Source organism: Drosophila miranda (assembly GCF_003369915.1).
Source record: "Drosophila miranda strain MSH22 chromosome Y unlocalized genomic scaffold, D.miranda_PacBio2.1 Contig_Y7_pilon, whole genome shotgun sequence".
NCBI classification, from domain to species: Eukaryota; Metazoa; Arthropoda; class Insecta; order Diptera; family Drosophilidae; genus Drosophila; species Drosophila miranda.
Window position 1 is genome coordinate 344,937 of NW_022881652.1, and position 21,339 is coordinate 366,275.

General features: G+C 51.0%; 4 protein-coding genes across 4 annotated transcripts; 1 reads left to right on the forward strand and 3 right to left on the reverse strand.

Moving 5' to 3' along the window:
* Positions 1-4,561: 4,561 nt before the first annotated feature.
* LOC117195176 (probable serine/threonine-protein kinase dyrk1) lies at positions 4,562-9,599 on the reverse strand. Its single transcript, XM_033399811.1, has 2 exons — positions 8,884-9,599; positions 4,562-4,775 (listed from the first exon to the last, which is right to left on the reverse strand). The coding sequence occupies exons 1-2, from the start codon at positions 9,322-9,324 to the stop codon at positions 4,629-4,631; spliced, it is 588 nt and encodes a 195-aa protein (XP_033255702.1). The 5' UTR covers positions 9,325-9,599; the 3' UTR covers positions 4,562-4,628.
* Positions 9,600-11,402: 1,803 nt separating this feature from the next.
* On the forward strand, positions 11,403-12,220 carry LOC117195178. The gene is made up of 2 exons (XM_033399813.1): positions 11,403-11,492; positions 11,555-12,220. Exons 1-2 carry the CDS (start codon positions 11,456-11,458, stop codon positions 11,902-11,904), a joined length of 387 nt encoding a protein of 128 aa, XP_033255704.1. The 5' UTR covers positions 11,403-11,455; the 3' UTR covers positions 11,905-12,220.
* A 4,904-nt stretch (positions 12,221-17,124) lies between these two features.
* Positions 17,125-18,072, reverse strand: LOC117195205. The gene is made up of 2 exons (XM_033399845.1): positions 17,904-18,072; positions 17,125-17,817 (listed from the first exon to the last, which is right to left on the reverse strand). Exon 2 carries the CDS (start codon positions 17,768-17,770, stop codon positions 17,210-17,212), a length of 561 nt encoding a protein of 186 aa, XP_033255736.1. The 5' UTR covers positions 17,771-17,817; positions 17,904-18,072; the 3' UTR covers positions 17,125-17,209.
* Positions 18,073-18,885: 813 nt separating this feature from the next.
* LOC117195194 (protein tantalus-like) lies at positions 18,886-19,440 on the reverse strand. The gene has a single exon (XM_033399835.1). It carries the CDS (start codon positions 19,438-19,440, stop codon positions 18,886-18,888), a length of 555 nt encoding a protein of 184 aa, XP_033255726.1.
* Between the last annotated feature and the right edge of the window lie 1,899 nt (positions 19,441-21,339).

The window sequence follows — 21,339 nt, forward strand, 5'->3', positions numbered from 1 at the left end:
TCAAGTGTGTGTAATAGTGTGTCATGTGTGTGTGTGTGTGTGTGTGGTTTGAGTCAAGAAAGTAAAGTGGGGCCACGCTCAAAAGTATGCTGTCTCTTCCCTTTGTAATTCCCCCTAACTTATAAATTTGATTTGCAATCCCCTGTGAGTTCGTCAACTTGATGTTTTGTTGGCTGTAATGCGGTGTGTGGTCTTCAGTCCCCTCTACTACCCTTGCCGCCTGCTGAGGGCAGACGACTAGGAATGTATCATGTACATGTGGGCGTACAGTTTATAGGGGGCGTAATTGTTTTATGCGAAGACTAGCATTTTTGGTTCAATTTAGGCCGTAGTGGTGGTGGTGTGGCGGCAACTGATGCTGATTTGAAAGTCGATTTGAAACCGATAATCAATTGTCAGCACCGTTGCCGCCGAAGATTTTTATCACAGATTGTAATAATTTTGTAGTGGGGTGTCGGAGAACCGCACTAATTACGAAAATAACAAAGGGGGGGGGGGGGGGGGGGTTAAAGAAATGAGATCGAAAATTCAGAAAATGCAGTGTTGCAGATAAAGAGAAAAGGTAAACAATGCAGGTGCTTTGCGTGGAAAATATAAAAAAAAGAGACAAGCACTTGCAGAAATAACAATACAGATAAGTAGTAGACTGGAGTGAAGACGACGGAAAAACAGGTAATAAAAGAGATACTACACTGGAACAAAGACGAGACAAAACAGGTACAATTGATTTACGTTTACAATATTACAATAAACATAACAATTTAAAATAATGTCTATATCTTTTTTTTCTATAATTACAGGGAAGACAAGAAACAGCGGAGCATCGGCCGGCATAGCAAAACACAATGCTTGTAAAGACATTGCGTTGCATACCGGCCGACCCTGTCGTCCCCCCTGGTCGTCGAAATTGGCGTCATCCGAAGTCGTCAGAAGTAGGTGCAATTAGCACCTCGTCGTCGTCGTTGTGGCTGTGGCTGCCCTCTTGGAGAACCAGTGGCACTGGTCCGGCCACCAGCTGGGAGCCAGGAGTAGACGGCACACATATTACTGTGGCCAAAGTGAAATGGATGTGAGTGTGTGTGTGCGTCGGCAATTGTGGCCCTAATGTAGAGCGAGTGGCACTGGTCCGGCCACCAGCTGTGGGCAATGGCGGACAACGACACACCTACTCGAACGGCACAGGTCCGGCCGCCCAAGTGTAATGGATGTTTGTGTGTGTGTGCGTCGGCAATTGTGGCCCTAATGTAGAGCGAGTGGCACTGGTCCGGCCACCAGCTGTGGGCAATGGCGGACAACGACACACATAACTCGAACGGCACAGGTCCGGCCGCCCAAGTGTTTGTGTGTGTGTGTCTAAATGGCTGGCGGTAAGTATTTTGAGAGCCCTTTTTTTTCGTATGTGTGGCTGATGGATTTTTTTCCTTTTCCAGGACCATAGGGCACTCTGAATGCCATGGCACTGGATCCGGCCACCAACTAAGGACGATGGCGGACACGACACACATAACTCGAACGGCACAGGTCCGGCCGTGTGTGTGTGTGTGTATTTCCATTCCAGGTACACATGGCACTCTGAATGCTTTGATGGCGGCAGCGTCCGTTGTTCATTTTTGTTGTGGCATGCGAGTGATATGCATTTGTCATTTAATCCAATGCAGTGGCAGAGATGTGTCCAATTAGTACACAGCGTTCCAGGATATCTGGTTGTCAAGATGGTACCTCATGTTGCGGGCGTAGGCCTTAATGTCATCCATGGAGTCGTCATCTGTCCACATCTCATCGTCATCATTTTCTTCATCCATTTCAGGATCCGTCTCTGGAATGGCGGCTGGCGTTGGCCCTAACGTTTTTTGTGGTGGCTGTGATCGTGGTGGGGCAACCACTGTTGCTGCTGCCATTGTTGGTGGATTTTCCGATGTTTCTGGAACTGCTGGAGTTGCCGTCACTGCCTGGGATTGGATGAGCGAGGTGAGTAGTGACATCATCACTTCCAGCCTCTTTTCCAATCGCGTCATCCTCTGCGTATTCTCCAACAGTGCCTGGCTGCAGGATCCCTCGAAAGATTGGCGTTTCGGCTGCATCTTCTGCCGGGAGCGGTTGTTGGCAAACTGCTGCTGCTGCTGTCGCTGTTGTTGTTCGCGCTGCGGCTGCTGTTGCAGCTGCCGTAGCTGCTGCTGTTGTGCCTGAGAACGGCTCAATGGCTGCTCTGGACGTCGTCGCCCAGTGCGTGGGCCAGAGGCAGCAGGCGTCTGTTTTTTTGTATGTATTGGCTGCTGCTGCTTCTGCTTCTGCTGATGTTGTTGTTGTTGTCCTCTTCGTCGCCCAGGAGAGGAGACATTGAGTGGCGTCCATGCTGCCTGCTGCTGCTGCTGTCCGCGCCAGGGATTGGCTGGCGTTTGAGCTGGCTGTTGCTGCTGCTGCTGTCGGCGCCCTGGATGTGCTGGTGTTGTTTTTGCTGGTGGCTGCTGCTCTGGCAATGGCTGCAGAAGCGATCTGCGCTTGCGACGCAACTCCTGCATGGCCACTCGGTGCGACAGAAGGCGGCCCCTTGCTGCCTTGAATGCCGGACATCCCTTGTAGGCGCTGATGTGGGCGCCCTGGCAATTGGCGCATTTAGGGGCGTCTGCCCTTGGCTTGGCACATGCCGTGGACGCGTGGGCACCCGCACACTTCATACAGACGAATGAACGCCTGCAGTAGGTGCGGGTGTGCCCAAAAGCCTGACATCTGTGGCACTGGGCTGGGTCCACTGGCTTGGCCTGCCTCTCAACGATCACCAACTGGTTGCCCAGCTGGGTTAATTGGAGGACCTCGTGGTGGCTTTCATCCGGCTTGGGGGCTATCTCCAACTCGAACTGGTCGAGTGGCTGTCCATCGGATCTCGCTTTAATGGCTCTAATAAATTTAACTGAATAGCCCAGTTCAGCCATCTGATTTGTTATTAGTTGGGTGCTTGTGGAGTGGTGGAGATCTCGCACGACGATCCGTAGCCCACGGTCACTCTTGTGCTAGTGTGTGTAGTGGCCAATCATCGCCTCGCTGCCGCCGCCATCGCCCAGGATTGCCATGATGGCATCCCTGGTAGCCATGTCGCGGGCCTGGATACGGACACCATTGCGGCTGATGAGCTTGGTGTGATAGCTACTGTTGCCCACCCTCGGGTCATTCTGCAGCTTTTCCAGAATGGGCATAATGTCGGGGACAGCTGGCAGAATGATGGGGGGGGGGAAATAATTGTCGTTGGTTGGTGCTGTCGCTGCAGCATCCGAATTTGTCTGGCATTGGGCATACTCAGGGAGGGCAGCTGGAGCAGCCCAACGCCGCCGCCGCTGCTGCTGCTGTGGGTTCCTGTGCCGCAACTACTAGTTGCATTTGCAGGTGAGTGAGGTAGAGCTAGTGGAGCATTGGCAGTGGCAGTGGCAGTGGCAGGGGCAGGGGCAGGGGCGGGGGCAGGGGCATTTTGTGTAATTTTCCGCTGATGTTGTTGCTGGTTTGATTGTTGGTGATGATGGGGATGGTTTTGAATTTGGGGGATATGGGATTTGCTTGCTTGTTGGTTGGTACTTTCCCGGAGTCGTCGTTTGGCCGATGCATGATTGGCATCCAAATTGTCGTCGTCATCATCGTCATCAAACTCAACAACCATAACATCACTGTCATCATCGTCATCATCATCATCCACCTCGGCGCGGACGCGCTTCAGTGGCGAACGGGCCGCTGCAGCAGCAGAGGTGGATGGGATATCATCGGTATTGGCTGTGTTTGTTGCCGTTGGCTGATGTTGATGTGTTTGCTGCTGCTGATGTTCCTCTGGCGGCGGTGGTGGGGGGGGGTACGCCTGTTAACATTGCTGTTAACAGGCATCGTCGTCTGGCTGTCGACGTAACTGTAGTTGTCGTTTTTGTGTTTGATGTCGCTGTTTGTGTGCTGATTATGTCATCATTGTATTTGTGGTTGTGGTTGTGGTATTGGCTGTGTGCATTGCATTTGGAACCGAGTTCGAACTCGCTCCCGAACGGGCACTCGAACACGAATCTTTTGTTGGCTGCTGTTCGTGCAGAGGCTGCTCGAGTGCCCTCTCGTACTGTCGCTGGTACGAGGTCGTTACCCGCTCTCTCTTTGCGCCTTCTCTCGCTCCTTGCTGTTTCCGGCTCTCTCCACACGATGCATCGGCATACGGTGCATCGATACGTGTCTGTGTTTGTTGGAGTGTGGGAAGCGGAATTATTGGCGCGCTTGGTACCGCTTGGCTTGGCTTGGCTTGACATTGCGGTGCTTTGGCTGACGCCGCTGCCGCTGCCGACGCCGCCAATGCCTCAAGCCGGCGACTACCGCTGCTGCTGCTGATGGTCTGCTGCTGCTGCTGCTGCTGCTGGCGTTCCTGGGTATGGACCGCCTCCACCCAGTCGCCGATCTGGAACTGCTCCTGGCTGGTGAGATTGGGAATGGCCGCCCGCTGTTGGGGCAGGGCAGGTCGGGGTCGGGGATGGGGCTTGTGGCCGGAGTGGCCGTGATGGTGGTGTCGGCATAGTGTGTGGTCCTCACATACCCAGTAATGGTGGCTGGAGCCGGTCCAGGAATTGGAGGAAGTGCCTCCAACCAGGTGGCGGAGTCGGTGGATTGGCGTCTCAGTATCGCTGCGTTTGCCACGGTGCCGGTCGCTGCGCTGTCGGCGCTGGCTTCGCCGTCGGCGGCGCTGTCGGAGCTGGCAGTGGAAATGGCTGATTTGGGGCGATCCCTGGCTGTGACGCCGTGTGGTCCTCGTCGTCGTCGTCCTCTTCTGGCAGTGGATCCGCGTGGCATAGCTGCGCTGGATTGGCTTTGGTTGGATTTGGTAATAAATTTTTCGACCGACGCGAGTGGAGTTTTTGTCAAGCCAAATTATTCACACAGTTTTTTATTGGATTTTTTTTCAATATATACCCGCTTTGGGTTGAGGGCTCTCAGTGCTCCAACAGGGGAGGGGCTGAGAGGCTGGGGTGTGAGCCGCCAGCAACCAAGCGCGTTGCTTTATTAATATTTTTTTGGGCAGTATATGTCTTAATTTAATTTATGTACATTTTTGTGTTTGTTTTACAATTAAACTTTAAACGAGACTTCAAACACACACTAGTACATTTGATGGCACAATAAACTTTACAAACATATAATACTGCAGCAACGAAACACTTGTAATCTCGAAATAGGCCCGCAGCCAGCAGGGGGGGGGGGGGGGGTGGGGGGGAAAGGGAAAATGGAAAAAGAGAGACACAAAATATTCGGCACTTTGACGGAGGGACTAAACTAAACCTCGAACACGTCTCGACTCCACAACGTTCACGACACGACTTTTCCTTTGGACAGAGACCCAGACTCGAGACCAATCCACGATCGGGGCAAAAGGCTCCAAAAGTACGAATTGTCAAGAGGGGGGAGGGGGGACTCGTCAAGTGTGTGTAATAGTGTGTCAAGTGTGTGTGTGTGTGTGTGTGGTGTGAGTCAAGAAAGTAAAGTGGGGCCACGCTCAAAAGTATGCTGTCTCTTCCCTTTGTAATTCCCCCTAACTTATAAATTTGATTTGCAATCCCCTGTGAGTTCGTCAACTTGATGTTTTGTTGGCTGTAATGCGGTGTGTGGTCTTCAGTCCCCTCTACTACCCTTGCCGCCTGCTGAGGGCAGACGACTAGGAATGTATCATGTACATGTGGGCGGGCAGTTTATAGGGGGCGTAATTGTTTTATGCGAAGACTAGCATTTTTGGCTCAATTTAGGCCGTAGTGGTGGTGGTGTGGCGGCAACTGATGCTGATTTGAAAGTCGATTTGAAACCGATAATCAATTGTCAGCACCGTTGCCGCCGAAGATTTTTATCACAGATTGTAATAATTTTGTAGTGGGGTGTCGGAGAACCGCACTAATTACGAAAATAACAATGGGGGGGGGGAAGAAGGGGTTAAAAAAATGAGATCGAAAATTCAGAAAATGCAGTGTTGCAACACGTAGTCAATTGAGGAATAGATAAAGAGAAAAGGTTAACAATGCAGGTGCTTTGCGTGGAAAATATAAAAAAAAGAGACAAGCACTTGCAGAAATAACAATACAGATAAGTAGTAGACTGGAGTGAAGACGACGGAAAAACAGGTAAAACACGTAATAAAAGAGATACTACACTGGAACAAAGACGAGAAAAAACAGGTGCAATTGATTTACGTTTACAATATTACAATAAACATAACAATTTAAAATAATGTCTATATCTTTTTTTTCTATAATTACAGGGAAGACAAGAAACAGCGGAGCATCGGCCGGCATAGCAAAACACAATGCTTGTAAAGACATTGCGTTGCATACCGGCCGACCCCGTCGTCCCCCCTGGTCGTCGAAATTGGCGTCATCCGAAGTCGTCAGAAGTAGGTGCAATTAGCACCTCGTCGTCGTCGTTGTGGCTGTGGCTGCCCTCTTGGAGAACCAGTGGCACTGGTCCGGCCACCAGCTGGGAGCCAGGAGTAGACGGCACACATATTACTGTGGCGACACGGGCCCGGCCGCCAAAGTGAAATGGATGTGAGTGTGTGTGTGCGTCGGCAATTGTGGCCCTAATGTAGAGCGAGTGGCACTGGTCCGGCCACCAGCTGGGAGCCAGGAGTAGATGGCACACATTTTACTGTGGCGACACGGGTCCGGCCGCCAAAGTGAAATGGATGTGAGTGTGTGTGTGCGTCGGCAATTGTGGCCCTAATGTAGAGCGAGTGGCACTGGTCCGGCCACCAGCTGTGGGCAATGGCGGACAACGACACACATAACTCGAACGGCACAGGTCCGGCCGCCCAAGTGTTTGTGTGTGTGTGTCTGAATGGCTGGCGGTAAGTATTTTGAGAGCCCTTTTTTTTCGTATGTGTGGCTGATGGATTTTTTTCCTTTTCCAGGACCATAGGGCACTCTGAATGCCATGGCACTGGATCCGGCCACCAACTAAGGACGATGGCGGACACGACACACATAACTCGAACGGCACAGGTCCGGCCGCCCAAGTGTAATGGATGTTTGTGTGTGTGTGTGTATTTCCATTCCAGGTACACATGGCACTCTGAATGCTTTGATGGCGGCAGCGTCCGTTGTTCATTTTTGTTGTGGCATGCGAGTGATATGCATTTGTCATTTAATCCAATGCAGTGGCAGAGATGTGTCCAATTAGTACACAGCGTTCCAGGATATCTGGTTGTCAAGATGGTACCTCATGTTGCGGGCGTAGGCCTTAATGTCATCCATGGAGTCGTCATCTGTCCACATCTCATCGTCATCATTTTCTTCATCCATTTCAGGATCCGTCTCTGGAATGGCGGCTGGCGTTGGCCCTAACGTTTTTTGTGGTGGCTGTGGTCGTGGTGGTTTCTTTGACCGCCTGGCTGCTGGAGCTGGGGCAACCACTGTTGCTGCTGCCATTGTTGGTGGATTTTCCGATGTAACTGCAACTGCTGGAGTTGCCGTCACTGCCTGGGATTGGATGAGCGAGGTGAGTAGTGACATCGTCACTTCCAGCCTCTTTTCCAATCGCGTCATCCTCTGCGTATTCTCCAACAGTGCCTGGCTGCAGGATCCCTCGAAAGATTGGCGTTTCGGCTGCATCTTCTGCCGGGAGCGGTTGTTGGCAAACTGCTGCTGCTGCTGCTGTCGCTGTTGTTGTTCGCGCTGCGGCTGCTGTTGCAGCTGCTGTAGCTGCTGCTGTTGGGGGGCCTGGGAACGGCTCAATGGCTGCTCTGGACGTCGTCGCCCAGTGCGTGGGCCAGAGGCAGCAGGCGTCTGTTTTATTTTTTTTCGAGGTAATTTTGATGCAAGTGCACGCCTACGTTGCGCACACTCGCCCGCCAGTTTTGCTACTGACGGAGTTTATTTACAGCTTTTTCTTATTACCTAGGACATGGCAATTTACATTTAAGCTTAACTTACAACAATAATGCGATTTTAAAATTGGCGGGCTGTTAACATTAACATTACATTGACATTAGAATTACATTAACATTAACATTATAGCATGAAACTAATGGTCTGGCAGCCCTTATGTGTCAATCACAGGATTAACGTACATAAATCAGCAAGTGGTTACAAACAGATAAGTATTGACAATATTTGAACAATTATTTAGATTTTAATCTAATTTAATTATATTTTATTTCTATTTGCAGGTACTGGATCATCGTCGTCGTCTGGAGCAGTGTGTTTGGCACGGTGCGCAACCGTACGGCGCTGGATGAGCGCGTGTGTAAGATGCGGCAGGAGACGTTGACAATGCACAGCGCCGTGCAGAGTGGATGGAGCGATCGCCGTGGTCCTCCAGGTGGCCCGGGATTCGGCCAAATTTGTGTAGCGATGGTTGCCAGCAGCCATGAAGTGCAGGAAAACCACCCCTGCGTGGATTCGGATGCGCCATGTGTGCAGCGCAAGCGTGTCCAAATTTGCATTCATGGCCAACCAGCAGCCGTGAAGACTCTCGTCCGCGGAGCCCTTCTGGAGGCCGGATGCCGTGGTGACGCCCATGAGGAAGGATCAGAGGAGCAACTAGGGGTGTCGCCCGGTGTCGCAAGCGTGTTTGTACACGCTTCAGGTGAATTTTGTGCCGTTTTAAATTGCTCTGTGGAGGGGATAATTTTGCAAATTTTAATGTCATTTTTACATTTACCAGGTACAACGACAATGTCCACCACAGGAATATTGGACTTGCTGCGGCCGGATTGCGGCGTCCCAATAATCGGCGCCTTGCTGCACCAAAGTGCGGAGTGACTGTGGCGGTGTGTGCAATGTGCCGGCCGGCATCATCGTCGTTGTTGTGGTCGTCGTCATCTGAGATGGATTGGACATCAGTGATGATTTGGACGTCGTCGTCGGCGTCATCGGTAATGATTTGGACGTCGTCGTCGTCGTCGACCACCCGTTCAAGGCGCCGTCGGACTTGCTCCAGTCCGTGGTCCAGAAGTGCCTCTTGCGGATTGCGTCGATGGCTGTCGTCCAGGGTGCGTGAGCTGCTGCTTGCAGCCCGTGTCTGGCAACGATAATGTGACGTCTGCAGGTTGCTGCTCGCCAGAATTTGCTGTGTCTGCTGCTGGGTCCGCTGCTGTGTCTGCTGCTGGGTCCGCTGCTGCGTCTGCTGCTGCATCTGTTGCTGAGTCTGCTGCTGCGTCTGTTGCTGAGTCTGCTGCTGGGTATGCTGCTGCGTCACTGGATCGGGATCCCCCTCGTAATCTGGCAGGATTATCCTTTGGACAGATAGTGGCTGGCCAAAGATAAGAGCCACTATTCTTTCTCGGGGAGTTTGGCCGCTGAGGTATCGTTTCCTGAAGCAATTTATCATCGAACCGTTGAACCTTTCGGGGTTCGGATTGATGATATTTTGTTGTTGGATTCTTCTTAATTGCCTGGCGTCTGATTCCTCCTGTCTCTTTCTTTTCAGCTCCTCCTCTTCGAGACGGACCAGCGCTGGAAGCGATTCCTCGGAGATGGCCGGATCTGGATGTTGTTGTTGATGGCTGCTCCGATCCTGATTTTGAGGCTGCAGCGGGCGGAAGTGTTGGAGCAGCTGTTGCAGATATCGTGGCCTCTGCAATCGCTGTGGCTCATACGGCTGCAGTAATAGCAGTAATAGTAATAATAGTTTCCGAGCCTCCGGATTGACATGGCAAGCCAAGGAGTTGGCGAAGCGCCCACTTGCCGCATGGAACACTTCGTCAATTGTGTCTAGATTGTGAGTCTGCCTTATGGCATCGTTCCTGGTGAACCTTGTCGCCTTCATTGCCCGTCTAATGATTTTATTTTGTAGGCTTTGCACCCGTCGCAGCTGGGAATCGGATGTAAGTGCGCCCCAAACCGGAAGACCATATTGCCAAATGGGCATGATGAGCTGCTTGATGACGATAGCATTGATTTCGTTAGGCAGCCGGCTTTTTGGGCCAGCAAGCCACTCCAGTTTGGCCGCTCTTGATCGGAGTTTTGTGCAGAGCGTCGTGATGTGTGAGCTTAGGGTGAGTTTTTTGTCCAATTTTATGCCCAGATATGTGTGTGATTTGTCAAGTGGCACAGCCTGTCCATTTATAGTCGGCGTTTGCCTTAAGTCCGTTGATCTAATTGTCCTCAGTGTGAATATTACATGTCCGGTTTTTTTTGCATTTATGTTAATGCACCACTTCTTGGCCCATATAGAGAAGTGTTGTAGGTACCGCTGGTTATTTTTGACTGCCACATTTGGGATTGCAGATGCGCTCATTATCACCGTGTCGTCGGCATACGTGGACAGCAGCATTGATTCCCGTTCTGGATGGAAGCCAGTGCTGTCAGGGATGAGGTGAGGCATGGGCATGTCCGAGGCATAGATCGTGTATAGTACTGGCCCAAGTACACTACCCTGTGGGACTCCAGCTGATATTTTTCCGATTCTTGACAGATCATCGTCTCCGCAGCTCACGCAAAAAGTGCGTTCAGCCAGGTAGCTCTCCAGAATGCAGTACAAATTTAAAGGCAGCAGCTTCTTCAACTTGTACAGCAGCCCTTCATGCCATACTCGGTCAAAAGCTTCGGATATGTCCAGAAAAATTGCCGAGCAAACTTGTTTTTTCTCCTACGCCTTGAGGATATATTGTGTGACTCGAGCCAGCTGCTGCTCAGTGCCATGCTCCCGCCGAAATCCAAATTGGTAATTGGGTACGGCCTTGGCAAAATTCTCCACCTCAAACAATCTCGCCATCAGCAATTTTTCAAAGATCTTTGAAAGGCCAGATAATAGACTGATTGGCCGGTAGGAACACATGTCGGCTGTGTTTTTGCCCGGCTTTAAAATCATTTTAATCTGGGCATGTTTCCACTGACTTGGAAAGTGGCCCAGTCTGAAAATGGAGTTATAAATTAATATTAAATATAATAGCGCTTTTTTTGGCAAATTTTTAATCAGTTTGTTATTGATTTTGTCGCCCCCAGGTGATTTGGACAGCTCCAATGCATCAACAATCTGCATCAGCTCAGGCAGTGTGACTGGTCTGAAGGGAATCCTGATTTCCTGGTCTGGTTGTAGCTGCTTCTGCCGTTTTGACTGCTCACGCTCTCTGTTGATTGCGGTCCGCTCTTCATCTGAGTTGGATAGTATCGGGCTGAATCTCTCCTCCAGGTGAGTAGCAAAGGCATCGGCTGTCTCGGCTGTTGACTTTGTCCACGAGACACTTGCCTTGCCTCCAGTCATAGTTGGCAGCCTCAGTGGCCAGTTTGGCTGCGGCTGTCTTTTGATTGTGCTGGTCAGTTTCCAAAGTTTCTGCATTTGATAGCGGTCTTTGTTGTCAAAGACCGCTTGGTTGCTGGCGGCTCACGCCCCAGCCTCTCAGCCCCTCCCCTGTGGAGCACTGAGAGCCCTCAACCCAAAGAGGCTCGTTGCTCGTTGCTCGTTTGAGAAGTCGAAAGGTTTACCCAGGAGACGGAAAAGCCGGAAAAAGATACGAGAAATGCTTGCAAAGAAAAAACTTGAAGGCAAAGCTAAAGGTAAAGGAAGTACTCGGTTCTGCGGCCATCGGACAGTCGTAACTCATTTCGTCTCATTTCAGCCGGGAGTATACCGGGGGATACAGGATCTGTGGCAACCGCGACTATGGTTCGGTGCCAAATGCCGCCGCGCGCCTGCAAGAGCAAGAGCCAGAGCGCCGCCAGGCCCGGTCTTAGTCCCAGCCGCCTGGCCAAGAAGCCCAGCCTGACGCCGACCACCGGTTCTCAGGCGCCATCGCAGACCATCGCAAAGTCGAGGCCCACCGGTCTCGAGACGATTTTTGAACGGCCCGGCAATGAGGACGACGGGCCCACAAGCAGCCATGCCGTGGCATTCGGCGAGTGCCAGCGCCGCGTCCTCGCCCTGGGTACGGGCGAAAAAAAAGAACCCTGTCGCAGAAGAGCTGCCTGAAGGTGCGCAACACCTTGGGCGAACGCAGCACCCGGCACATGATGACACTGCGGGCGTCCCGCACTACTTTAGACAGCGTAATGCTCGGGGGCTCGGACGATGAAGGCGAGTCGGTCGGAGTCGCTCCCGCAGTCGCTCCCATAGCTGCTCCCGAAGTCGTTCCCGCTGGAGGAAATGCCGGTACAAATCAGCCGGCACCATTCGTTCTGCGCACCAGCAGGAGGCTCAAGAGTCTGCCTCCGTTTTAGATTGTTGCACCTTCCACCCTCCAAATGAAAGAAAAAGAATAAAGAAAAGAAAAGCAAAGAAAAGAAAAACCATCTACAGAATGTCTCTTTTGCTCTCATTGTAAATTGAAGCGCCTCTTTCGGCGGAACCTACCCCAAGAGCGGAAAGCGGAGATCAATTAGAATTGTGAACCCCAAAGCGAGCGATTGATACGATACTCGCTCTCGGCTACCATTTCCCCTTCGTGTGACAAAGGTATGGGATCGCTCCAGCCCTGGCTCTCTCTTGGCTGCGATTTCCCCTTCGTGTGACGTCGGTATTAATGCTAGTGATGCTCGTCGTGGTTCCTGTGGGATCTGGTTCCGGTGTTGCTCCCCCCATTGTTTTAAATGAAAAACTCTCTCTCAGTTTCGCGACGGCGGCCTCTCTCTCGGTCTCCCTTGTAGGCGTTGGCTTCGGGCTGGCCGGGGAGAGTTGTTGATCACATCGGCGTCACTGGTCGGAGTGGGAGAGATCCGACTATTCCCCTCTTCGTGGCTCTTGTTCTGGCTGCTGCTTCTCCTTCGTGTAGCGTGGGTATTGGGATCGCTCTCTCTCTCTCGGCTGCTGTTTCCACTCCTTGTAGCGTGGGTTTTGAGACTCAATACATCACCGAAATGCTGGCCAGCCATGGACACACGGCCACTTTTGTACGCGGTATGACACGTCGGGTGACTAACGAGCCCCTTAACTTGTTTGCCGCCCAACTAAACTGTTAAAAATTCTTAATTAACGCCAATAAGGAATACATTAAAATTCCGACGCCAAGCCAAGCAGCCATTTTCCCAACTCGCCCCACACACATTCACATTCCCCTTCCCAACCACTACCGACAAGCTTTATATCCTCTTTATCGCCAATGTAAATTAAAATTCTGTGCGCCACTAAACATATATTCAAATCACAAACCACAAAGAGAATCGTAAAACACAACACACAACTACTGTCAACGCGGCTTCGCCTGTGTAAAGTGCGGTGGTTTCGTCCACCGCACCCAGCTAAATGCGAAAATTGCGGCGGTTTAACAACTTCTGTCAACGCGGCTTCGTCTGTGTAAAGTGCGGTGGTTTCGTCCACCGCACCCAGCTAAGTGCCAAAGTTGCGGCGGTTTAACAACTTCTGTCAACGCGGCTTCGTCTGTGTAAAGTGCGGTGGTTTCGTCCACCGCACCCAGCTAAATGCCAAAGTTGCGGCGGTACGCACCCAGCCAACTACAGGGCCTATGCTGATGCTGATATGAGGATCAGCCTTGCGCCGCCACTTATATGAAGCCCGCTCCGAGGACGGGAACGGACTGAAAAGACGCAATCCATTGTAAAAGAAAACACATGTTAATGTTAAGTCTAGTGTTACCTTAACTTTTGTAAGGAAGCGATCCTGGGCTGGGGTACATATCTCAGTCTACTCCAGGGTCGAAATTACAGCAATATTTATAATTTGCCGGGACTCCGTATTTCGGACCGACGATGGGGGCCGCAGTCCCGCGGACGGGGGCGATCGTAGCGTGGGACGGGGCAGTTGGTTTCACCGAGAACACTCCGGTTATCGCCGAATAGCGCCTTCAGGGCCCCACCGAACTCAGAATCAATACGGAGGTCTTTACTATGCGATAATACCGAGAGGTGTCGCCGAGAGTACCTAGGCTATCGCCGGACAGTACTTACGGGACCCTGTCGGCCTAAGAATTACTACGACGCGGAAAGGGGAACTTTGCTATGCGGAAATACCGACAAGTATCGCCGAGAATGCCTAGGCAATCGCCGGATAGCACTTACGGGACGCCGCCGAACTAAGAATTACTACGGGGGTCGGGGATATCGACAGGCATCGCCGAGAATGCCTAGGCAATCGCCGGATAGCACTTACGGGACGCTGTCGAACTAAGAATTACTACGGGGGTCGGGGGTACCGACGCGTATCGCCGAGAGCGCTTAGGCAATCGCCGGATAGCACTCACGGGACACTATCGGGCTAAACATTACGGCGAAAATCTTTATCATACGGGGCAGGTATGCATATCACTCGCATGCCACAACAAAAATGAACAACGGACGCTGCCGCCATCAAAGCCATTAAATAAAACATAAACGAATAAAAATGCTGCCATACACACTTGCAAAATCATACGGCCTGACAAATTCAAATCGAATGCAGTGCGTTGGTGATTGCTAGAATAGCCAAAAACAGACACACACACACAAACACCCATTACACTTGGGCGGCCGGACCTGTGCCGTTCGAGTTATGTGTGTCGTGTCCGCCATCTTCCTTAGTTGGTGGCCGGATCCAGTGCCATGGCATTCAGAGTGCCCTATGGTCCTGGAAAAGGAAAAATCCATCAGCCACACATACGATTAAAAAGGGCTCTCAAAATACTTACCGCCAGCCATTCAGACACACACACACAAACATCAATTACACTTGGGCGGCCGGACCTGTGCCGTTCGAGTTATGTGTGTCGTGTCCGCCATCGTCCTTAGTTGGTGGCCGGACCAGTGCCACTCGCTCTAAATTAGGGCCACAATTGCCGACGCACACACACACTCACATCCATTTCACTTTGGCGGCCGGACCCGTGTCGCCACAGTAATATGTGTGCCGTCTACTCCTGGCTCCCAGCTGGTGGCCGGACCAGTGCCACTGGTTCTCCAAGAGGGCAGCCACAGCCACAACGACGACGAGGTGCTAATTGCACCTACTTCTGACGACTTCGGACGACGCCAATTTCGACGACCAGGGGGGACGACGGGGTCGGCCGGTATGCAACGCAATGTCTTTACAAGCATTGTGTTTTGCTATGCCGGCCGATGCTCCGCTGTTTCTTGTCTTCCCTGTAATTATTGAAAAAGATATAGACATTATTTTAAATTGTTATGTTTATTGTAATATTGTAAACGTAACTCAATTGTACCTGTTTTGTCTCGTCTTTGTTCCAGTGTAGTATCTCTTTTATTGCCTGTTTTTCCATCGTCTTCACTCCAGTCTACTACTTATCTGTATTGTTATTTCTGCAAGTGCTTGTCTCTTTTTATTTAGTCTATTTCCTCTTATTTTCCACGCAAAGCACCTGCATTGTTTACCTTTTCTCTTTATCTATTCCTCAATTGACTACGTGTTGCAACACTGCACTTTCTGAATTTTCGATCTCATTTCTTTAACCCCTTCTTCCCCCCCCCCCCCCCCCATTGTTATTTTCGTAATTAGTGCGGTTCTCCGACACCCCACTACAAAATTATTACAATCTGTGATAAATCTTCGGCGGCAACGGTGCTGACAATTGATTATCGGTTTCAAATCGACTTTCAAATCAGCATCAGTTGCCGCCACACCACCACTACGGCCTAAATTGAGCCAAAAATGCTAGTCTTCGCATAAAACAACTACGCCCCCTATAAACTGCCCGCCCACATGTACATGCTACATTCCTAGTCGTCTGCCCTCAGCAGGCGGCAAGGGTAGTAGAGGGGACTGAAGACCACATACCGCATTACAGCCAACAAAACATCAAGTTGACGAACTCACAGGGGATTGCAAATCAAATTTTAAGTTAGGGAGAATTACAAAGAAGAGACAGCATACCAGCCAATGGGGGGCGCAACACCGGAACCAGATCCCACAGGAACCACGACGAGCATCACTAGCATTAATACTGACGTCACACGAAGGAGAAATCGCAGCCAAGAGAGAGCCAGGGCTGGAGCGATCCCATACCTTTGTCACACGAAGGGGAAATGGTAGCCGAGAGCGATCCCAATACCCACGCTACAAGGAGGGGAAACAGCAGCCGAGGAACTCCAGCGCCACCGCTCCTATACGCCATCTACTTATTTGTATATGTACTAAATTCAAATAACACATGCCATATTTTACATTTTACATGTAGTTGCAGTGTTTTTGGCTGAACAATGGGAAGGTAACACTAGTTACAGTAGTGGTAGGTATTCGGTATTATTTTATGCAAGTATTTTGAGTAAAGAAAGTTAAGGTAACACTAGACTTAACATTAACATGTGTTTTCTTTTACAATGGATTGCGTCTTTTCAGTCCGTTCCCGTCCTCGGAGCGGGCTTCATATAAGTGGCGGCGCAAGGCTGATCCTCATATCAGCATCAGCATAGGCCCTGTAGTTGGCTGGGTGCGTACAGCCGCAACTTTGGCATTTAGCTGGGTGCGGTGGACGAAACCACCGCACTTTAAACAGACGAAGCCGCGTTGACAGAAGTTGTTAAACCGCCGCAATTTTCGCATTTAGCTGGGTGCGGTGGACGAAACCACCGCACTTTACACAGGCGAAGCCGCGTTGACAGTAGTTGTGTGTGGTTTAAGAAATCTTTGTGTTTTATGATTCTCTTTGTGGTTTGTGATTTGAATATATGTTTAGTGGCGCACAGAATTTTAATTTACATTGGCGAGAAAGAGGAAATAAAGCTTGTCGGTAGTGGTTGGGAAGGGGAATGTGAATGTGTGTGGGGCGAGTTGGGAAAATGGCTGCTTGGCTTGGCGTCGGCATTTTAATGTATTCCTTATTGGCGTTAATTAAGAATTTTTAACAGTTTAGTTATGCGGCAAACAAGTTAAGGGGCTCGTTAGTCACCCGACGTGTCACACTAGCTTGAACAAAAAAAAAAAAAAACACATACAATAATCGCATATCACATATTATGTTTTTTGTGGAGAGGGGGAGGGGGAGGGGGAGGGTTCCAAAGTATTTACACGGTCCAATGTTTGCACGGGTAATATAATGGAGATTCTCTTGGTAAAGATTTTATTCGTAATTTATTCGCCCAACTATCGAGAAAGGCTCGCGTGTGCCGTACGATACGATCCATTACGATACGATATCGTCTGTGGGCTATATATGTATGTATGTATATTGATGTGTGCATATGTATGTACAATCCGAAGAGAGGATTACTCTTGTTATGTTCTCTTTCATAGATGATAATATCGTATCAGTGGTTCTGGAAGGGGGTGATTAAACCTACGACGAAAGCTATAATCCAGTGGATGGGTCGGAATAGGTGTCCTGTTCCTCCGCTCAGACATAGACCTCTCCTGTCTTGGCCTCGGGACTGTGTTTGGCGAGGGTTGAGGTAGCACTCGTGGCCGTTGCCGTTGCCGTGGCGCCGCTCTGGGGCAGGGCGATCGTTCCACCGGATGAAGAGTTGTCCCCTGTATCCACTGTGGGGGCTCCTGCCGAACGCACCGAGGAGCGCACTGTGGGGTCCTGCAGGTTGAAGCTCAGACTGAAGCTGTTGTTCCGCGAAATGTTGCCGTTGCCGCTGCCGTTCAGGGGCTTCACGGACAGGAGGGACGTGGTGGTGATGCCGCCGCCGCCGCCCGCACCCGGCCCCACGGTCATGCCGTTGCTGGAGCCACTGTTGCTGTAGCCGTCCTGCTCCTGGGCCAGGTCCACGATGGACAGGGACGAGGGGAAGCGCTGAATGGAGAGCGAAACGGGGATCGTGGTGATGACGTCATTGGGCTCGTAGCCACTGGCTGTTGTCGTGATGGTCGGTAGCTGGGCGTTCGCCGCGATGGGAAGGATGCTCAGGGTCCCCGTGGGAATGGTGTACCCGCCGCCGCTGCTGTTGGCCATCGTGAAGGGAAACGACAGCGTGGTGATGTTCGTGGCAGCGGAGAGGGCTACGGAATCGAGAATCGAAGGGAGAGAGATTGTGGTTGGAGTATCTGAATCTGCATCTGCGGGAGTATCTGTGCCCGGTACTCACTGCTGTGAACTCGCTGTAAATGATGACCACTGCGGGCAGGGTCAACGCCTTGACGCAGCACATGAGGAACCCAAAGAAGAGCCACGCGATCTCCCCGCAGGTGGAGAAGCGGAAGAGCTGCAGGAAGCCGATCGGCTGTGTGGGCTCCAGTCCTGCGGCCACCGGCGCCTCATCCAGGGACTTGCCATCGGTTGTCGTCGTGCCAGAAGCCTCGTCCATCTATCGGTACGACGAAGGACGGAGGAATAGTGTTACTCGAGCCAAGACCCGCGGTTTATTCACAGACACGGACAGAGACAGACGGCACGCAAAGGTTAATTCAATTACTGCCACACTCTCAGAGGCATGTATCTGTATCTGTGGCTGTGGCAAGGGTACAGCAGCTACTTTGTATCTTTTGCCATAGTTCTCTCTCATTGACCCGCGGGGTTAACGAGTAATAGAATCTATCGTTTATTATTGGACATTCCAACGCCAATTTGGAGCGATTCGATTCGATTCGATTCACTTTCAGAGGCCCGTACAGAAATCTGTGTGGCGCCATTCGCCCCCTGCCCCCTCTCCTTGTCGTGGGATGGATGATCACCTTTTAATTGATTTTCAACACTTTGATCCTTCAGATACTGTATCTATGCACTGATTTCTGCAGAAGATCCGTTACTGCTCACTCGGACCGCCCAAGCGCGACTGCTGGAACACCGTCCGCGGAGCCACCCATTTATGTTGATTCCCCGATGTGGATGCTGGACAGAGTACTCGGGCTTGGGCATGAGTACTCGTGAGTGTATCGTATCAATCGCTCGCTTTGGGGTTCACAATTCTAATTGATCTCCGCTTTCCGCTCTTGGGGTAGGTTCCGCCGAAAGAGGCGCTTCAATTTACAATGAGAGCAAAAGAGACATTCTGTAGAGGGTTTTTCTTTTCTTTGCTTTTCTTTTCTTTATTCTTTTTCTTTCATTTGGAGGGTGGAAGGTGCAACAATCTAAAACGGAGGCAGACTCTTGAGCCTCCTGCTGTTGCGCAGCACGAATGGTGCCGGCTGATTTGTACCGGCATTTCCTCCAGCGGGAACGACTTCGGGAGCAGCTACGGGAGCGACTGCGGGAGCGACTCCGACCGACTCGCCTTCATCGTCCGAGCCCCCGAGCATTACGCTGTCCAAAGTAGTGCGGGACGCCCGCAGTGTCATCATGTGCCGGGTGCTGCGTTCGCCCAAGGTGTTGCGCACCTTCAGGCAGCTCTTCTGCGACAGGGTTCTTTTTTTTTCGCCCGTAACCAGGGCGAGGACGCGGCGCTGGCACTCGCCGAATGCCACGGCATGGCTGCTGGTTGGCCCGTCGTCCTCATTGCCGGGCCGTTCAAAAATCGTCTCGAGACCGGTGGGCCTCGACTTTGCGATGGTCTGCGATGGCGCCTGAGAACCGGTGGTCGGCGTCAGGCTGGGCTTCTTGGCCAGGCGGCTGGGACTAAGACTGGGTCTGGCGGAGCTCTGGCTCTTGCTCTTGCAGGCGCGCGGCGGCATTTGGCGCCGAACCATAGTCACGGTTGCCACAGATCCTGTATCCCCCGGTATACTTCCGGCTGAAATGAGACGAAATGAGAAATGAGTTACGACTGTCCGATGGCCGCAGAACCGAGTACTTCCTTTACCTTTAGCTTTGCCTTCAAGTTTTTTCGTTGCAGGCATTTCTCGTATCTTTTTCCGGCTTTTCCGTCTCCTGGGTAAACCTTTCGACTTCTCAAACGAGCAACGAGCAACGAGCCTCTTTGAATTGAGGGCTCTCAGTGCTCCACAGGGGAGGGGCTGAGAGGCTGGGGTGTGAGCCGCCAGCAACCAAGCGCGTTGCTTTATTAATATTTGTGGGCAGTATATGTCTTAATTTAATTTATGTACATTTTTGTGTTTGTTTTACAATTCAACTTTAAACGACACTCAAACACACACTTGTACATTTGATGGCACATTAATTTACAAACATATAATCTGCAGCAACGAAACACTTGTAAGGGGGGGAGGGGGGGGAAAGGGAAAAAGAAAAAGAGAGGGACAAAATATTCGGCACTTTGACGGAGGGACTAAACCTCAGACACGTCTCGACTCCACAACGTTCACGACACGACTTTCCATTTGCAAGTGTGTGTGTGTGTGTGGTGTGAGTCAAGAAAGTGAAGTGGGGCCACGCTCAAAAGTATGCTGTCTCTTCTTTGTAATTCTCCCTAACTTAAAATTTGATTTGGAATCCCCTGTGAGTTCGTCAACTTGATGTTTTGTTGGCTGTAATGCGGTATGTGGTCTTCAGTCCCCTCCACTACCCTTGCCGCCTGCTGAGGGCAGACGACTAGGAATGTAGCATGTACATGTGAGATCGAAAATTCAGAAAGTGCGGTGTTGCAACACGTAGTCAATTGAGGAATAGATAAAGAGAAAAGGTAAACAATGAAGGTGCTTTGCGTTGAAAATAAGAGGAAATATACTAAATAAAAAGAGACAAGCACTTGCAGAAATAACAATACAGATAAGTAGTAGACTGGAGTGAAGACGACGGAAAAACAGGTAATAAAAGAGATACTACACTGGAACAAAGATGAGACAAAACAGGTACAATTGATTTACGTTTACAATATTACAATAAACATAACAATTTAAAATAATGTCTATATCTTTTTCTATAATTACAGGGAAGACAAGAAACAGCGGAGCATCGGCCGGCATAGCAAAACACAATGATTGTAAAGACATTGCGTTGCATACCGGCCGACCCCGTCCCCCCTGGTCGTCGAAATTGGCGTCGTCCGAAGTCGTCAGAAGTAGGTGCAATTAGCACCTCGTCGTCGTTGTGGCTGTGGCTGCCCTCTTGGAGAACCAGTGGCACTGGTCCGGCCACCAGCTGGGAGCCAGGAGTAGACGGCACACATATTAATGTGGCGACACGGGTCCGGCCGCCAAAGTGAAATGGATGTGAGTGTGTGTGTGCGTCGGCAATTGTGGCCCTAATGTAGAGCGAGTGGCACTCGTCCGGCCATTGTATTTCCGCATAGCAAAGTTCCCCTTTCCACGTCGTAGTAATTCTTAGGCCGACAGGGTCCCGTAAGTACCGTCCGGCGATAGCCTAGGTACTCTCGGCGATACTTGTCGGTATTCCCGCATAGCAAAGTTCCCCTTTCCGCGTCGTAGTAATTCTTAGGCCGACAGGGTCCCGTAAGTACCGTCCGGCGATAGCCTAGGTACTCTCGGCGATACTTGTCGGTATTTCCGCATAGCAAAGTTCCCCTTTCCGCGTCGTAGTAATTCTTAGGCCGACAGGGTCCCGTGAGTACCGTCCGGCGATAGCCTAGGTACTCTCGGCGATACTTGCCGGTATTCCCGCATAGCAAAGTTCCCCTTTCCGCGTCGTAGTAATTCTTAGGCCGACAGGGTCCCCTGAGTACCGTCCGG